Below are 18,790 nucleotides of genomic sequence, written 5' to 3'. Positions count from 1 at the left end.
GAAATTAAAAGCTGATTACAAGTGACCAGATTAGAATTGTCAGACTGTTGCAAAAAACCCACCTGGTTCTCTGCTGTCCTTTAGGAATGGAAACAAAGCTTCCTAGCCATACCTCTGTGCGGCACAGTGGTTAGCACTGCTGTCTCACAACGCTAGGGACCCGTGTTCAATTCTGGCCTTGGGTGACTGTCTATGTGGAGTTTGCACGATCTCCCCGTGTCTGCCTGGGTTTCCCCCCACGGTTCAAAGATGTGCTGGTTAGGTGGATTGGCCGTGATAAATCCACAGATGTGCAGGTTAGGTCACCTGGTTACTGGGATTGGATGGGGGAGTGGACCTGGGTATGGTCGGTGCAGATTCGATGGGCTGAATGGCCTCCTTCTGCACTGTAGGGATTCTATGATTCTATGGACTAGCCTATATCTAAAGGTCTGGTCCTGCACCAATGTGGCTGACTCTTATAACTGCTCTCTGCTGACGTTAAGGCTGGGCAATAAATACTGGAACATCCAACACCTAGTAATTATGTTTTTTTTTTAATAATTCCTTCACAAGCAGATTTGCTAGTTTTACCTGAGATCCTCCAGATTGGAAACACTCTTGCTTAGGAGATGCTTCTCTCGTCTTAGTTTTTTGATTTCCATTCGGAGGAGCCGAATATCTTCCACCCGCTGTCTGTATTGTATCTCGCCTTTATTTAGCATGGAATGTTGAATTTTGATCTTCTCATACAACAATGCCAGCTCATCATTGCGACGCACAAGCTGGGTGCCTAAAATGTCTCTCTCGCTGATAACCTAGGATGTGAGGAAAAAAGTTCATTGTAGCAACAACAGGAAAGCATACTGAAATCCTGCTCCATCAGTGAAGAGGGTGACCACAAATCAATCTTCTCAGCTTCATAAGCTTCGAGCTTGAAAAAACAAGGAAGGCTTCCCTGCAATTAAAGGCACATAATAAGCTTAATGGCCCTTAATGTTTGCTAATAGGAATATGATGAGATAATTATGAAGCTACAAATTAAGACTCTGCTTAGAAAATATTGGGCAAAATTGATTTTAAATAACCATAGCCTGTTACGTCAGCAAACAAAAAAAAATATTTCCTCACAAGGTACTTGCTATACTTCAATACCACAAGCAACTTTGAATGTATTTGCAATATGACTGCAGCATCAGTGCGAGACATAACCACTGCCCAAGCTGTAGTTGTACAACACAACAGCAACTTGCATTTATGTGGCATCTTTAATATTGAAAACTGTCTCATGGCCATTCAAAGGCATATAACCAGGCAGAGGTTCACACCACAGCAAAGAAGGAGGGGGCGACCAAAACCTTGATCAAAGATCTTTGTTTTAAGAGGGGGTCTTAAAGGAGAAGGCAAGGATGAGGAGAGGCAGCGAGGTTTAGTGAATTATTTCCAGAGCGTGCTGCTGACCAGCTGGCGGAATGGTGGGCAAGGGTATGGCGACGGGTGTGGGAAATATCCGAGAAGTCAGAATCAGGGGAAATTGAGAGTGGTGCCTGTTGATCCTGGGCTGTCGATTAAACGGTCTGGGCAGGATTTTCCACCCATCCCCGTCCCGCCCCGCACCCGCGGCATACGTTCTGGGGGCAGAATCAGCCCGGCATTGTTGGTGACTGGACCTTCCATTTCGCCGATGTCTATGGGGTTCTGCATGCCCCCCATCCTCCACCGGCTGGAAGGCGTGTGCGGGTCGCCATCGGTGGGGCCGGAAGATCCCACTAGCGGGAAGGGCCGGAAGATTTCAGCCACTATGTTGTTGTTTAGTGGGAGAAGGCCGTTTAGCCATCTTACTCTTAAATAATAATGTGGCCTTCATTTAAACATTTCCAGAAGTCTTTGGGGCAATTGTTTCCTTAATTGATCCTCAGTGTCTTTGGGGTCGCACTGGGTACGGGTGCATTTTCCAGGGCAATAACCTCTGTGCTCTCAAGAGCTTACTCTACATAAATAATGAGCAACAATTCAGGAAAATGGGCATTCGTTTCCTCTGGGAAGAAACATTTCTCTTCTAATTTCTTTCCTATAAAGGTAACACCTCATTTTAAAAGAGTGGCCCCTAGTTCTGGACTCATTCACAAGAAGAAACATCCTTTCCACGTTCAACTTGTGGAGATCGTTCAGGATCTTGTATGCTTCAATCAAGTCACTCTCACTCTTCCAAATTCCAGGGGAAAGGCTATTTCCTTAACTGAGGTTTCCTCTCCTCTGTGGCTGACAGGGCACTCAACCAGGTGAAACCCATTTCCCTATCTCTGCCCTCACCCTTTCCACTCCCCCTCTAGAACCATGATAAGGTCCTCCTTGTCCTCATTTTCCACACCATCAGCCTCTGAATTCAAAAGATAATCCACCACTATTTCCGCCAACTCCATGATGCCACCACGAAACACATAATTCGCTCACCCCCTGTCAGTATTCTGCAGGGTCTGTTCCCTCAGTGACACCCTGGTCTGTTTCTCCATCACCCCAATTTCCCATCCCCTTTCCACAGCACCTTGCAATCGCAGAAGGTGCAACACATGCCCCTTTACCTCCTCCCTCCTCACCACTCAAAGCCCTAAACTGTTCTGGAAAATACAGAATGTGTCATTTGAAACATAGAGGTCTGCCAACATCTGATCGGGGAGAGTGCAGGGAAAGATCCCACAAGAGGTTGGTGGCAGCTGAAGGGCACAGAAACTGTGGGCAGCAATTTCAGTCTATCAGAATGGTTATTACAACCTGCAGCAGGAAAAAGGCAAAAGAAAAAAGTTTTTAAAAATCTCTTTGTGTTGTTGGAAAATTGTGATGGACTGCCCCTTTAAGACCCGAAGTCCGATCCTTATCAGAGGTCCCGATCAGAACAGCTGAAACAGAGAAACCAGCGTGGACTTCAGACTCCTCCCCTTTTTCTCCCCACGAGGCAAGAAGCAAGAACAAAGACACCAGCAGCAGAACACCAGCGGCACCCGAAGAAGCAAGAAGGACAGCAGCAGCCACAGAAGACAGAAGAGGAGGAAAAGAGAAAACTGCACCAGGAGAGATGACCAGGAGGCTTGAAAGTGAAAGAGAGAGAGAGAGAGTCTGAAGGCCTCACCAACCAACCAGACAACATCAAAAGTAAATAATGTTTTTAATTTAATGAGATAAAAAAGAGTATGTTAATAATAAAATAATTTAACCTGAAAAAGTGGTTATTAGCTTACTTCACTTCCTTAAGAACGCAGGACCCGTGACATCGATGCCATTAAGGGGTAAGTAAGTAAAATTCTTCAGTGAAGGTAGGAGTTATACCGGGGGATAACTTGAAAGGAGAGTTTGACCCGAATCGCACTCTCAGAGGCCTGTACTGGAGTCAGGGAGGAAGTTCCCTGGTCGCCGTTTTTAGAATATCGGCCCTTAAGGTTCTTTGGTATAAAGGGAATTCTAAAACATATAGGTGAATTTAAAAAACATGGCGCCCAGCGTGGAGGCCTAGAATATTAGAAGTTTCTAGGTAAAGCGAGGCTAGAATATTAGAAGTTTCTAGTTAAGCGGAGTAGGGGCTAGAATATTAGAAGTTTCTAGTTCCCAAGAAAAGCCTAGAATATTAGAAGTTTCTAGGTAAAGCGAGGCTAGAATATTAGAAGTTTCTAGGTAAAGCGAGGCTAGAATATTAGAAGTTTCTAGGTAAAGCGAGGCTAGAATATTAGAAGTTTCTAGTTAAGCAGAGTAGGGGCTAAAGAATAAATCATCCTCAGAGTCAGGCGGATTGTGCGGACATTTTCTGGAAAATAGGGACGCTTATATTCAGAAACCAATAATCAATCGACCCTTAACTAGAGCAGGAAGATAGTGCCTTGGTCAGCCTTGGATAGGGCCCAGAAAGGGTACTTATCCTTAATTTCAGAGTGCACCTGAAAGGGACAACCAGGAACAGAACTAAAAATCCGAAAATGGCAATTAGGGTAATTCTCATGCCCTGGGATACGGTCAAGAGAAATGTAGAAATGAAAAGGGAATGGAAGAAATTAAAAGAGCAAAAGAAATCCTGGACAGGAGATATGTATCCAGACGGAGATATCTCCCTCTTTGTTAGAGTGCCAAAAGCCCTGCAATATACAGATTCAGTCAGGGTCCTTAAAGCACTTTGTCAGTTTGCATTTGAAAAGCGAGCTGAATCACTAATCGTATTTGGACACAGACAGAAGCATGCAGCTGCTCAAGTGGGCAAAGTGTGTTCCAAACTGATTAAAATCATTGACGGAGTAAACAGGACAGAAATAATACAGATCCATAGTAAACACAAAATTAACTCTGAAGTGGTAGGCAAATATATAAAACAACTGCAGAAAAATGAACCATTAGAAATGGAAAGTGACGAGGAATCAGGCCTAGAATCAGATAGCCGAGAGAATTCGGACTCCTGTGAAAATTTCCCAACGGGATACAATTTTCCATACCCAGATCCAAGTCTGTTTCAGGAAGAAAATTGGCCTCAGCAATCTGCCACACATAAGAAAGAAGCGTTTATCGATCATTTCGTTGAACCACAAGAAAGTGAAGAGGAACAAGGCATAGTTGGGATTATGGCGCCTCCTGTGATGGGACAGGAAGAATTATCATCCTCATCCGAGAATGAGGAAATAGTCAAACCAAAGAGAGGAATAGGGAATAGAAAAAATTCTAAACCATTAGAAATAGGGGATTATAGCGATCACTGGAAACACCAACAACCTTCCACTTATCAATCAGTAAATAAGGATGTACCGTATTATATGTATAATCCAGAAGCAGAAATGGTACACCATAGAGATCAGGAAGGATGGGAAAGAGAGGTTACAGCTAGGGGACTTAAAATAGGAGAAATATTAGGCGGAAGTCAACAAATTGATTCTTCGAAATTACTAGAATTACCAAACGTTACCCCCAAAGCTAAAATTTGGCAAATGAGCAAAGGGTATGACAGTTTCGGAAGAGCCATGAGTAGGGTAAGGAACAGCACAGAAACACAAGGCCAGATAATAGCAGCACTAAGACCACAGGAAAGGATACAGAATCGTCCAAGACCCCAAAAAACTGCTCCTACTCCAATGGATAGGGCAAGTTATGCTCCACGAGATAGCCAGGTACCAAGTGCAAGGTTTGAAGAATATATAGAATCGGTGGAAGAGTTTGCACAACATGGTACCCCCTATTTTGAGGAAGAACCGGTACGACGACGGATACATTTCTCCGAATATAGGGACCCAGATAGAGGTGCCCCTTTGAGAACACCATGCCCCAGAAGTGAGAAAATAGTTCAGTCATTTACACCAGGTCCAGAGGAAGGACAGGGAGGCATGGTACCGTATAAAATAGTAGCAGCCGTAATGAAGACAGCAGGCCCAAAGAAACATGGGGAGAGTAGAATTGAGTATTCACAGAGGTTAAAACAGTTAGCGAAGAAAATGGGGGCATCAGGAGAATCCACCAAATTGATTGATTTACATACAGTGGGAGAAATAGTTACAGGCGAAGTCGCAGATTTAATAAATGAGTTAGATTTGGGAAATGAGAGAGCTAATTTAATGAAAGAGATGACAGAGGCAGCATATGCAGGGGAACACCTCACACCATATATCGACCGAATATATGAGGTTAATAAGGAAGAGGGGGTCGATGTAGTCAGATTCCTGAGGGAATTAGGACCCAAGATTCCAGGAGGAAAAAGCCTCTCAATAATACTGTTAACGACCTCTAGAAGAGAAATAGGAAGAGAACTGGTTAAATTTGATTTGGCAGGCAAAGCATTTAAGGATAAACACACAAAAGGGGAACAAAAAAGAGCAGCTGCCCAAAATAATGTTTCAACACAAAATGCTCAGATTAGACCACCAAACCGACAGATACCTGACAAATCGGAACAAAATCCAGCACAACCAGCAATGCCACAACATGGGTATAATTTGCGGTCACAAGGGCCACCTCCACCACAAAATCTAGATTATTTACCAAGGGGACAATTCCTAGCCCTCAGTCGGGAGGAAAGAGACAGATTCATTGAGGATAGGAGAAGAAGAGCAGCTGGTCAGGGGAGGATTGAGCAAGGTAGATATCAACCACCAGAAGGGTATCCGGGACGCTCGCGAGGGGGATTCCGAGGAGGAGGCAGAGGAGGCCCCGGTATATATGGACAGGATTCGGCTTCTCCCCTTAAACAGGCTATACAAAATCTAACAACAGAAACAGACAAAGGAGAATTAGTAGTAGTATACAAGGGGGAAAGATGTATAGTGGACACAGGGGCTGAGATATCAATGATAAGGGAAGAAGCTGGAAATCCGACAGGAAAGAAATACATAGTAGAAGGAGCATTAGGGAATAAGGATATTAGACCAGAAGTTAGATTGGGAGAATTACTGGCAATATCAGGAACTGATAATCTGATGGCAGGGAAAGATTTAATAAAAATAGATACTGGAAAAATAAGGATATTAAAACCAATTGATAACATGGAGGAAATAAGGAAACAGAAAGAGAAAAGTATTTTAAATGACGAAGCTTGGAAGAAGATGGAAGAAGTACTGATGGGAGCAAACCTAGCGATAGGTAAGAATGACACAGGTTTGCTTAGCCAGCAATTTCAACACACAATTCACGGGGGACAACACAGACCTCAAAAACAGTATCCTTTGCCTAGAGGAGCTAAGAGCGAGCTGGAGATAATAATCAAGGAATTGGAGCAGCAGGGGATTATTCAAGGGGTCACATATGCCTCAACAAATAGTCCACTTCAGGTAGTAAGAAAACCAGATGGTACATTTAGAATGGTAACAAATTACAAAGCTTTAAATAAAGTCACAAAGAAGGACAAGAGATATTTAATAAATCCACAAGCTACCTTAGAGCAAGTCGCGGGAAAAACTTACTTAACTAGTATAGATTTGGCGAATGGATTCTGGAGTGTTCCATTAGACCCAGACAGCAGGGAGAAAACAGCATTCACCTTTGGAACTAAGCATTATGTATATTGTAGACTTCCACAGGGATATGTTAATTCTCCAAATCACTTTCAGGCAATAATCAGGGAGCTGATTCAAGATGATTTGGCCTTAGTATATATCGATGATATATTAATTGGAGATGACGATCAGGACATACATGTGGAAAGAGTGGCCAGGATCATTAAGACACTTGGTGAAGCAGGCTTTAAAATAGGGCTAAAGAAATGTCAAATTGGGAGAAGCGAAGTCAACTATTTGGGTTATTCAGTATCGAAGGAAGGTAGAGAGGCCAGTATTGAAATGAGGAAGAAGATAGCTGAAATTACTGCGCCGGTTTCGAAAAAAGGGGTTCAAAAAATAATGGGAATGTTGGGATATCTAAGGCCAGTAGTGAAGGACTTCAGTCTCTATGCTAAAGCCATTTATCAAACCTTGAAAGGGGATTTTATTTGGACCAGCGAGGCCCAGAGAGGGTTAGATCAGTTAAAGGCAGCAATTGCGATATCGGGGTCATTAGTTGGGAGACAAGAAGAGGATGATTTAAGCATTAAATTAGACATATATAAAAATGGATATGGTATGGTACTTGCTAATCTTAGCAATCAGACACCTATCAAACATCTGACAGGAAACTGGTCGAGAGCTGAACAAAAGTTTTCAAACATCGAGAAATGTCTAGCAGCTATAACAAAGAGAATAGCAGAGATAGAAAACTTGTCGGGTGGTAAGAAAATTTATGTCACAACTGAGTTTCTGGAGTTAAAGGAGCTAACCAAGAGACAGATTTGCCAGCAAGGCGCGAATACAGCTCGATGGGAAAGATGGGAAACCATTCTTCTAAACCCTGACTTAATGTTTGTTCATAACATTCAAAAGGGACAGAAACTTGATGAGCCAGTTAGTAAAACGGAGTTGGTGAATGCTTGGGTATTATATACTGATGGTAGTAAAGTCAAGAAGGACGAAGAACAAGCCAGATGGGCATTCATTTTTAAAAATTCAGGAAACATAGTAGTGGAGGAACAGGGAGTAATCATTGGATCAGCTCAGACAGCTGAGGTAGAGGGAGTATTGCAAGGGTTAAAGGAGTGTCACCAGCGAAAGCTGCAGGAAGTTACCGTTGTAACCGATAGCTTTTTCGTGCAGCAAGGATTGGAGAAAGATTTGGAGTTTTGGAAACTAAACGGTTGGACGAACGGTAGAAATAAACTACTGGAACAGAAAGAACAGTGGGAAGAGATAGATAAAATTTTAGCCGATATGGAGATCCAGACAATTCATCAAAAAGCACACACAAAAGGAATTGGGGAACTGTGTAAGGGGAATCAGGAAGTGGATGAATTAGCCAGACTTAGGACAATAATCTTGGGGACTCTTGGGAACTCAGCAGCCGACCATCAAATGATAATTAAGCAAGTACATGAAGCCACAGGACATGGGGGTCATGTTGTAGTCTCAAGGGAGTTGAAGAAGTTGGGACTTAAAATAGCCTATTGGAGACAACATTTAACTGCAGTAAGGAGAAAATGTGAGAGATGTATGGCCTGTGGAGGACAGAGAGGAAATAAAACATATGGGAGCATAAAAACTGAGAAACCAATGCAGGAATGGTCATTAGATTATGCAGGACCACTTTTTCCCAGAAGCAGCAAAGGTAATTTGTATTTTTTAGTCAAAGCTGATAGCTGCACGGGAGAAATTGACCTTAGAGCAACCAGCAAAGCAAATGGAGCCACAACCAAAAGGGTATTGGCAGAAATGATGACCTCCAGAGGTAGACCAGAATCGATCCGAATGGACAACGCGCCACACTTTAGAAACAATACTGTTATTAACTTTTGTGCTGACAGAGGAATAACAATCAATTGGGCCGTGAAATATGCACCTGAGAGTAATGGAATGGCTGAGAGGTCTGTAAGAAAAGTAAAGGATTGGATCATAAAGAATCAGAATAATAAAGGCTGGGATAAAGACATTGAAAGAATAGTATTTGATCTTAATAGCAACCTTGGAACCTCTGTCCCCCAGGGACAAGGAGACCCAAGTGAATCTGGGAATTATCAAGTAGGAGACGAAGTTTGGGTGAAGTTACCAACTAAGACTGCGGGGAAAATCATTCGCGAGACTGTAAAATGTAAAGACAAGATTGTTCAGATTCTGGGTACACATACAATTGAATTAGAGAAGCATGGTGTCTGGAGAAAAAGAAATTGTGTCACGCTTGAAACACACGACCCAGTGAGCATCAGAGGAGTTTGAGATTCTTCGAATCTCACTCAGGGGTGCAATGACAGAAGGAGGCTTGACTACATCAAGGATATGGAATATAAACCAGTTCAAAAAGAAATGATGGCAAAAGGAATCCGGAAGTCCTGGAGAGGGCACTTCTGGGATAATCCGAATTAAAGAATAGGGCCCTCTCCACCCTTGATCTGTTCATTTGCTTTTTCAGGTGGAAAAAATTAATAACAAACCAGGTCGCAAGAAGGAAGAGAACTACACTCCAATAACAAACCAGTTCGCGAGAAGGAAGAGAACTACACTCCAGAGAAGAATCTGTTCGACAGGATTGGGGGGAAACTAATGATATAATTGGCTACAAATTTGAGGGAATTAAATGCAAATTAGAATATCAAATTATAACTGGACAGTGAAACCCCCGGTCAGACATCTCTAACTGGACATTAGTTGATGGATGATCTGTGGTCTCCATGGGGTATGTACTACGCAGTGGAATCATTAAGGTCTCGGCAGCAGATAGCAGCGACTGACGAGGAACCCCAATATGATCAATGATAATAGGTTAAGAATTTCAGTAGCTTGATACTACGGCGGGAAAATTGTTACCAATGCAACAAAACAATATTGCATTGAAGAGCTATAATCGTTGATAAGAAATTTTTTTTATTTTCATGTAAATTGATAGGGACTGTTTTATATATATGAGAAGGGGGGTATGTGTGTCGTTAAATAACTTGATCCGCATTTCTAAACTGTGAATGTTTTAATAGAGGGTTAGTTAGTATGTAATAATGATTGTTCCAAAAGCCAAGAAGCGATGTTTCGATATGGATATTAAATTGTTAACAGTTGAAAATATGTAAAGTGTAACACACAGTCTATTGGTTAGGTAATGTATAAGGTGTTAAGATAAGATAAAAATTTTACTATGTATAGAACAATAAGGAGAATTTGTTTGGGAAGAAAAAAAAAGAGACGGTTCAATGCGGTTCTGTAAATGCTGAAATGAAAAATATACACGTTGTCAGAAAGATGTTCTCTCATGTAAACCAGGGGTTGGCAGACTTACATGATTCACGACAATGTTAGACATTAATGGGGAAGTTAGGAATACAAGCAGGATCAATTGAACATTTTAAATTAATAAGACTAGGGGATCAGTGGGGGGTAAAAGATATCACAATTACCACATTCCAATCAGAAATGGAAAACAAGACTCGTATTGACACTGGTCTATGATATGCATACAAATGACAATGATCAGGGATGTAGGTTAGTACAATTGGATGGGGGGACAATAAACCAAATTATAGTAATGTTTCAAATGTCAAGACGGGGTGTTCTGGAAAATACAGAATGTGTCATTTGAAACATAGAGGTCTGCCAACATCTGATCGGGGAGAGTGCAGGGAAAGATCCCACAAGAGGTTGGTGGCAGCTGAAGGGCACAGAAACTGTGGGCAGCAATTTCAGTCTATCAGAATGGTTATTACAACCTGCAGCAGGAAAAAGGCAAAAGAAAAAAGTTTTTAAAAATCTCTTTGTGTTGTTGGAAAATTGTGATGGACTGCCCCTTTAAGACCCGAAGTCCGATCCTTATCAGAGGTCCCGATCAGAACAGCTGAAACAGAGAAACCAGCGTGGACTTCAGACTCCTCCCCTTTTTCTCCCCACGAGGCAAGAAGCAAGAACAAAGACACCAGCAGCAGAACACCAGCGGCACCCGAAGAAGCAAGAAGGACAGCAGCAGCCACAGAAGACAGAAGAGGAGGAAAAGAGAAAACTGCACCAGGAGAGATGACCAGGAGGCTTGAAAGTGAAAGAGAGAGAGAGAGAGTCTGAAGGCCTCACCAACCAACCAGACAACATCAAAAAGTAAATAATGTTTTTAATTTAATGAGATAAAAAAGAGTATGTTAATAATAAAATAATTTAACCTGAAAAAGTGGTTATTAGCTTACTTCACTTCCTTAAGAACGCAGGACCCGTGACATCGATGCCATTAAGGGGTAAGTAAGTAAAATTCTTCAGTGAAGGTAGGAGTTATACCGGGGGATAACTTGAAAGGAGAGTTTGACCCGAATCGCACTCTCAGAGGCCTGTACTGGAGTCAGGGAGGAAGTTCCCTGGTCGCCGTTTTTAGAATATCGGCCCTTAAGGTTCTTTGGTATAAAGGGAATTCTAAAACATATAGGTGAATTTAAAAAACAAAACCTTTTTTCAGATTAAGCAGTGTTTCACTTGCACTTCCTTCGGTTTGTTCTATTGTAGTCACTGCTCCCAATGTGGTCTCCGCTACATTGGGGAGATTAAACGCAGACTGGGCGGCCACTTTGCAGAACACCTTCCCTCAGCCCGCAAGGATGACCCCAACCTACACATTGCTTGCTATTTTAACTCAGCACCTTGCGCACATGTCTGTCCTTGGCCTGCTGCATTGCTCCAGTGAAGCTCAATGTAAACTGGAGGAGCAGCATGGCATCTTTCAATTAGGCACCGTACAACCCTCAGGACTCAATATTGAGTTCAACTTCTTCAGACTGTGACCATTCTCTCCATCTTAACCCATTTTTTAAAAAATCCCATACAATTTTTGCCCCAATGCAAAAACCTTCTCTTTCCCTCCCCTCACCCCCCCACTGGACTATTTGACTCTCACTCTTACGTTTGCTACATCTTAGCTGAACTTTCCCCCAGCTGCAGGTTAATAGCCAACATATTTTCGCTCCCTTTTAATTCCGATGAAGAGTCAAACGGATTCGAAACATTAATGCTGTTTTCACATCCTACAGATGTTGCCAGACCTGAGATTTTCTGCCTTCTCTATCCTTACTTTTATGTTTGATTCCTCTCGTAATAAAGGGTAACATTCCATTAGCTTTTTTAATTACTTGCTGTACCTGCATACAATATTTTTGTGGCTCATAGACCAGATCGGAATTCTGCAGTCGTCTTTGTTTAAGTAATACTAATAATAGTAATATGAAAATAAATGCTAACGTACAGTAAATAAAAACAACTACAAAAGCTATAAGAGGGGACACACCACACCCATTTCAGAAACCGCAATTTTAAATACTTGCATTTAGGACTTAGTTACATTTCTGATACTCCCAAATTCCGTCATCATGTTAGAATGGAATGAATGAGTTGTTTCGTAAACCAATGTGAAATACCAGATTTGACAAAGGGTCATCTGGACTCGAAACGTTAGCTCTTTACTCTCCCTACAGATGCTGCCAGACCTGCTGAGATTTTCTAGCATTTTCGCTTTGGAATGTGAAATACCTGGTCCAGCTCTTTCTTTTGTCGTATTCGCTCTGTGTCAGCCTCATCAATAATCCTCAGCAGCTTTCTTTCCTCTGTCTCCTGGTTTTCAATGAAAATCCTGGTGTCCTGGGCCTGTTGCTTCATCTTCTGCAGCTCAGTCTGTCATTAGGAAAAAAAGGGAGAACGCTTTGAAATGGCTGAAATCGTGCAGCAAGATCAACGGCTTGCAGCCCACTGGAATAGAAGTTTTGTAACATGTGTAGTTATAAGTGAGTGCAGTAATGTCTTGTGGTACAGCTCTGCTCAGTGATAGAATAGGAGCTGATGAACCACCACTAAATCCGCCCTTGCCAGGCTTCTAATTCTTCCCCAAAAAGTGCAAACAGAAACAGGCTCCAAGGAACTGAGTTTCCACATTTCAATTTCTTTTCAATCAGCTGGTTTTCCCTCTGAAATAATTATCAACGAAGGCAGGAATCAATTGCACAATCCCATTTTTACTTACATTTAATGCTCTTTTAAAGCGTAATTTTCAGTCTCACATTTTTATTAGTCGGTGCCAATGCTTAGAAATGGAACACTTTCCCACATTAGCCTCTCTGCATCAGTGTTAAGGTTTCCCACATATGACATGCATATGTTCTGAAATTAAAATCACTGGACAATCTTTGTTGGGGGGGGAGGACAGCACAGAAGGAGGCCACTTAGTTCATCATGTCCATGCCAGCTGTCCATAAAATCAATTCAGCCAGTCCCACTCACCTGCCACCTCCCCTCTGTAGCTCTGTAATTGTTTTTGCTTCAGATGCTCCTCCAATTCCATCTTGCTATGCCCCTAACTCCGTCCACCACCCACTCAGGCAGTGCACTCCTCATCCGAACCACTCGCTGCGCAAAAGAGATTTTTTTCCCCAGGTTGCTGTCAGCTTTGCCAATTACTGCCAATCAGTGTTCTCTGCTCCTTGAGCCTTCCATCAACGGCAACAGTGTCTCTACATCAGTTCTGATTTTTGAAGGCGTCTATAAAATCTCTTCTCAACTTTCTCTTCTCTGAGCAGAATAACCCCGGTTTCTCCAAGAGAACCATAGAAAAGTTACAGCACAAAAGGAGGCCATTCAGCCCATCTTGTCCATGCCAGCCCGAGGACACCCATGTGCCCTTTCTAATCCCACCTTCCTGCACCCGACCCCATAGCTCTGTAGCTGATAGCACTTAAGGTGCAATCTATTTGTATAACTAAAATCCCTGGAACCATTCTTGTAAATTTCCCTTAAGGCCTTCACATCCTTCCTAAAGTGTGGTACCCAGCATTGAACACAGTGCTCCAGTTGAGGCCATACCACAGTTTTATTAAGATTGACCATAACCTCCTTGTTTTTGTACTCTATGCGTCTACTTATAAAGCCCACTACACCGTATATGGGGTTTTTTCCACTTTCTCAATCTGTCCTGCCATTTGGAACGATTTGTGTCCTATGCCGCCCGGTATTTCTGCTCTTGCATCCCCTTCAGAATTATATTCTTGATTTTTTTTTGATTGCCTCTCCTCATTCTTTCTGCCAAAATGTGCCACCGCACACTTCAATCCACTAAATTCCACCTGGCACATGTCCTCCCATTCCACCAGCCTTTCTATGCCCTCTTGAAGTCTATCAGTATATCCTCACGATACACAAATGCACTTCTGGTTTCCGACTCTACGCTGAAGGTAAATTTCATCCAATGTCTGTCTCTGCTTCCAGCTAATTGTGGATTTAAATTAGTCCAGGATCATGGTCAGTTTTGTAGCTCACACCCACAAGGCATGGATGCAGGCAACTAGGATTTCTTTCACCCCGGCCCCTTAACTACAGCAGAGGGGATCCCAGCACCTTTTTGAGTGGAATCAAACGCAGAGGGGGAAAAGCAAGTGTGTCAACATTGCCGAGGAGATGCTTTAGGTCTTTTTTTCCCACTGTGAAATTTTCAGTTTCTTTCATCAGTTACGACCTTACCATTAATCTCCGTTCAGGTAGTCTGGTGGACCATCATCTACTGGAGAGTTACTGAACCTTATCTGAGCTGAAAATGAGTCAACAAAGAATCAGGAAGATAAATGATCCAGATTGCCAACTGTGACCTATTCTCTGTTCAAATCAACAACAAAGGAAAGTGTGTCTTAACAGATGCGCATCTGGTTAGGAAAAACATGCTATCCTCTTTGATCACATAAAATTGTTTTCAACTGGACATCTTCCTTTATAATTGAAAAGAACGGTTGTCTGAATCCCTTGCACTATTAGCCTTTGATTCGATATTAAATGGAGCAATGCCATATGCCAATGCCAATGAAATACTGAATAATTGCCACTGACAAAAGCATTGGAGAACACAGTACTGAGTCATGCTCCTTTTCCTTGACACATAAATATGTAACGTACAACAAAGAGCAAGACTTTCATTTATATAGTGCCATTCACATCAGGCCGGGCCAAAGCACTTTTCAGCTGGTGTAGTATCTTTTGAAGTGTAGTTTCTGGTGCAATGTGGTCAATAGTGGCACCCAGTGTGTGCACAGTAGGATCCCACAAGCACCAATGTGATCTCATGACCAATCTGTTTTAACGGAGTTTTAACGAGGGATAAATATTCGCCAGGACATCGGGATAACTCCTTTGCACATTTTCCAAAATATTGCCAGAGAATCTATTACCTCCAGCGCAGAAGGCCCTGGTTTTGTGTATTTTTTAAAAGCTTTATTTAAATTCATTTACAGGATGTGGGCGTCGCTGGTTAGGCCATCATTTATTGCCCATCCCTAGTTTCCCTTCAGCAGGTGGTAGTGAGTTACCTTCTTGAACCGCTGCAGTCCCTGAGGTGTAGGTACACACACTGTGCTGTTAGGGAGGAAGTTCCAGGATTTTGTCTCAGTGACAGCGAAGGAACTGCGATATATTTTCAAGTCAGGATGGTGAGTGACTTAGAGGGGAACCTCCAGGTGATGGAGTTCCCAGGTATCTGCTGCTCTTGTCCTTCTAGATGATGTGTGGTCGTGGGTTTGGAAGGTGCTGACTAAGGAACCTTGGTGAGTTACTGCAATAACAAGATTGGTGCAGTATCCTCCTAAAGTACAAAGATGTGCATGTCAGGCGGATTGGCCATGCTAAATTGTCCCTAAGTGGCTGTTCACATCCCAAATTGAAACTGAATTTCAAAACTTTGAAAAATTCAACACCTGACTGCCTCAGCCACTGGCTCCGCCCATTTACGACATCACCTGACAAAAACTAAATACCATGGGCGGGATTCTCCATTGTGAATCCGTCTCACACCAATACTTGCTCAGCCAAATCTCCATTCACTGCAGCGGGAACGGAGAATCCTGCCGGCATGAAGGAACGGAGAATCAAAGCCAGAGATTCCATTCGCCCATTTGAGCAAACAACAGACCTGGCTGGAATGAATTATGATCTTACCTTCACAGATGGTAAGCAAGGCTGCCACTGTTCGTCGGTGGTGGGCGGTTTGAATGTTTGTGGAAGGAGGAGCTATCAAGGGGGCTGCTTTCTCCTGGATGGTGTTCTGCTTCCTGAGTGTTGTTTGGAGCTGCACTCATCCAGGCAAGTGGGGAGTGTTCCATTACACTCCTGACTTGTGCTTTGTAGATGGTTGACAGGCTTTGGAGGTGTCAGGAGGTGAGTTACTCATCGTAGAATTCCTAGCCTTTGACCTCTCCTGGTAGCCACAGTATTAATATGGCTAGTCCAGTTCAGTTTCTGTTAATACCTCTAAAAGTACTCAGTACTGTACTACAGTGTTAATCTAGATTTTATGGTCAAGTCTCTGCAGTGGGGCTTGAACCCACAAGGTTCTGACTGCTGGCTATGCCATGATAAATACTAATCAAACAGTACCATTCATTGTCACTACCAATAACCTGTTTGTGAAACGCAGTTACAGTGCAGAATGAATGCGGAAATGATTTCACAAAAAAACTGGGGGGGGGGGGGGGGGGGAGTGTGAAAAATAAATCTTGCAGCTTGCTACAAAAAATCTTGTCAAATAGTGACTGAGTGAGTTCAGCAGTGAACCAGGACACACGGCTGGCCAACTATGTGGCAAGGGTTCAAGCTGCTGGAAAATTACGTCTGACATTTGCAAAGAAAAGCTGACTGCATCAGTGCTTCATTCTACTGTCTGCAGCTCTGCACTGAAGAATGAGTCAAAGAAAGGGCTGCACATAGTGGCAATGAGTAGTCCTAATGGACACCGCGTCATGCGGGAAGGTTGCTAGAATGTATGCTCACCATCACACAAGGAAGTATTGGCATTTTGTCAGTCTTCAATTCTGTGCTATCTAGAACAGAAATGCGATTGGAGACAGAAGGACTTGCATTGATATTTAGATTGATCAAATGGGTTATCATTGGACAGGTTGGACATTGTATTATCATTGGACAGGTAATCCAGACACCCAGGGTAATGGTCTGGGGACCCATGTATGAATCCCATCACAGCAGATGGTGAAATTTGAATTGTGATTGTCATGAAAGGAAATGTTATTTTTCTCAGCAATTCCACTCTTGCCATTATATGGCTTACTGGCACATACATAATGCATATTTCAATATAAAGCTCAGAGAATTAGAAATAGTGGTTCTTCATAGAATTTTTATCATAGAATTTATAGTGCAGAAGGAGGCCACTCGGCCCATCGAGTCTGCACCGGCTCTTGGAAAGAGCACCCTACCCGAGGTCAACACCTCCACCCTATCCCCATAACCCAGTAACCCCACCCAACACTAAGGGCAATTTTGGACACTAAGGGCAATTTATCATGGCCAATCCACCTAACCTGCACATCTTTGGACTGTGGGAGGAAACCGGAGCACCCGGGGGAAACCCACGCACACACGGGGAGGATGTGCAGACTCCGCACAGACAGTGACCCAAGCCGGAATCAAACCTGGGACCCTGGAGCTGTGAAGCGATTGTGCTACCCACAATGCTACCGTGCTGCCCCTAAGACAGCTGAAAGGAAAACTCATATAATATTGGTCATTACTGATCCTGGGATTATCATTATTGCCCCTGTCGAATTACACAAGCCACTAATGACTTTAGTACAATCAGGTCACACTGAAGTTACTATTTCAGTACACTGTAATTTATGTTCCTGAGTAACTCCCTGTGCATACCATTGAACAGTAAGAATACCAAATAATCTACCCAAACTCCCACTTGTAATTTAATGAAAATAAGCAGAAAAGAAAAATATTTGATCTCAGTCAATCAATAATAACCAATATTACAATATCAGCAGTGGCTGTTTGCAGCCTGTAAAATATGTGTTTTCCTGTTGAAGGGAGGGAGGCAGAGCAGCTGCAATGAGAATGCCTGACTCCCAACCTGCATGATGGGGCAATGACGTAGAGGGCAAATCCAGTGTGTTGACCATTATTTACACGATAGCTTCACAGAGAGAAAAAGCTACAATTTTGACCAGTGTGCTATCAGGAGGAGGAAGTGATGATTGGAACATCTCCCACCACATCATTCGAACATTCTGTTAGTTCCTATGAGCAGAACCTTGCACCTGCTTTTGACGCCTGCAGAATCGGCGGCAAGGGGGGAAAATCTCATGAGAATTGGGAAATGCTTTTCTGGCTGGAGAGATCGCATTTCCCGACTTTCCCCACCGCTTGCCAGCATCGTTATGAGATTCATGCCCACAAAGACTGTGAACCCTATTCTAATGTATTTCCAGCATTTTGCATATAATTAGTCCCCTGCCACACGATCCCGCCCCCCCCCCCCCCCCCCCCCCCCTCACTAAGTATTCATACTTCGCCAGTTTACAATAGGTTGGACCAGGTGTGAGGCAGTCAAGGAGTCTCTCCCAGGGTGCAGAGGCAAGTATAACCCCCGAGGTATTGGTGGGGGGGGGCGGTAGAGAAACATGCCCAGGCAGTGTCCTGGACTGCCTCCTAGCACTGCTCCCAGTACAGTAGGCACTTGCAGGATGCCATGAATGTCAGGAAGGGGGAGACCCCCCCCCAAGACATCGGGAGGGGGGAAGCCCCCAAGACATCCGTAATGTGAGATGAGGGCTGTTCAGCTGCAGAGCTGTTTGGGAAACCCTTTAAAGAAGGCGCCCCTATCTGGTTGGAGCCAGTTCCCGGCTCTAAGAGCACACCAGAGTGATGACATAAACCATGTCCAATCATTATTTTTTTGGCAAAGGGGTTCAAGTACAACTGGTGAGTTCCATGCTGTCTTTCTGTCTGAGCCTGATACTTTACCAAATTCTGGTAAGATTCCTCCC

At 43.1% G+C, this 18,790-nt stretch overlaps 1 protein-coding gene across 2 annotated transcripts in view; it reads right to left on the bottom strand.

The window, feature by feature from the left end:
• Window positions 1–18,790, bottom strand: part of cfap58 (cilia and flagella associated protein 58) — a 257,337-nt gene that overhangs the window by 130,232 nt on the left and 108,315 nt on the right. For both annotated transcript variants that reach the window (XM_038773430.1, XM_038773431.1), the window contains 2 exons: window positions 12,504–12,644; window positions 574–797 (listed from right to left, as the gene is read on the bottom strand). In XM_038773430.1, coding sequence (XP_038629358.1) covers window positions 574–797; window positions 12,504–12,644 — 365 coding nt within the window. The remainder of the gene's footprint in view (window positions 1–573; window positions 798–12,503; window positions 12,645–18,790) is intronic.

This window comes from Scyliorhinus canicula, chromosome 16 (genome assembly GCF_902713615.1).
Source record: "Scyliorhinus canicula chromosome 16, sScyCan1.1, whole genome shotgun sequence".
Lineage (NCBI taxonomy): Eukaryota > Metazoa > Chordata > Chondrichthyes > Carcharhiniformes > Scyliorhinidae > Scyliorhinus > Scyliorhinus canicula.
The sequence above is the reverse complement of the archived record's forward strand: the minus strand, read 5'-3'. Positions and strand labels throughout refer to the sequence as shown.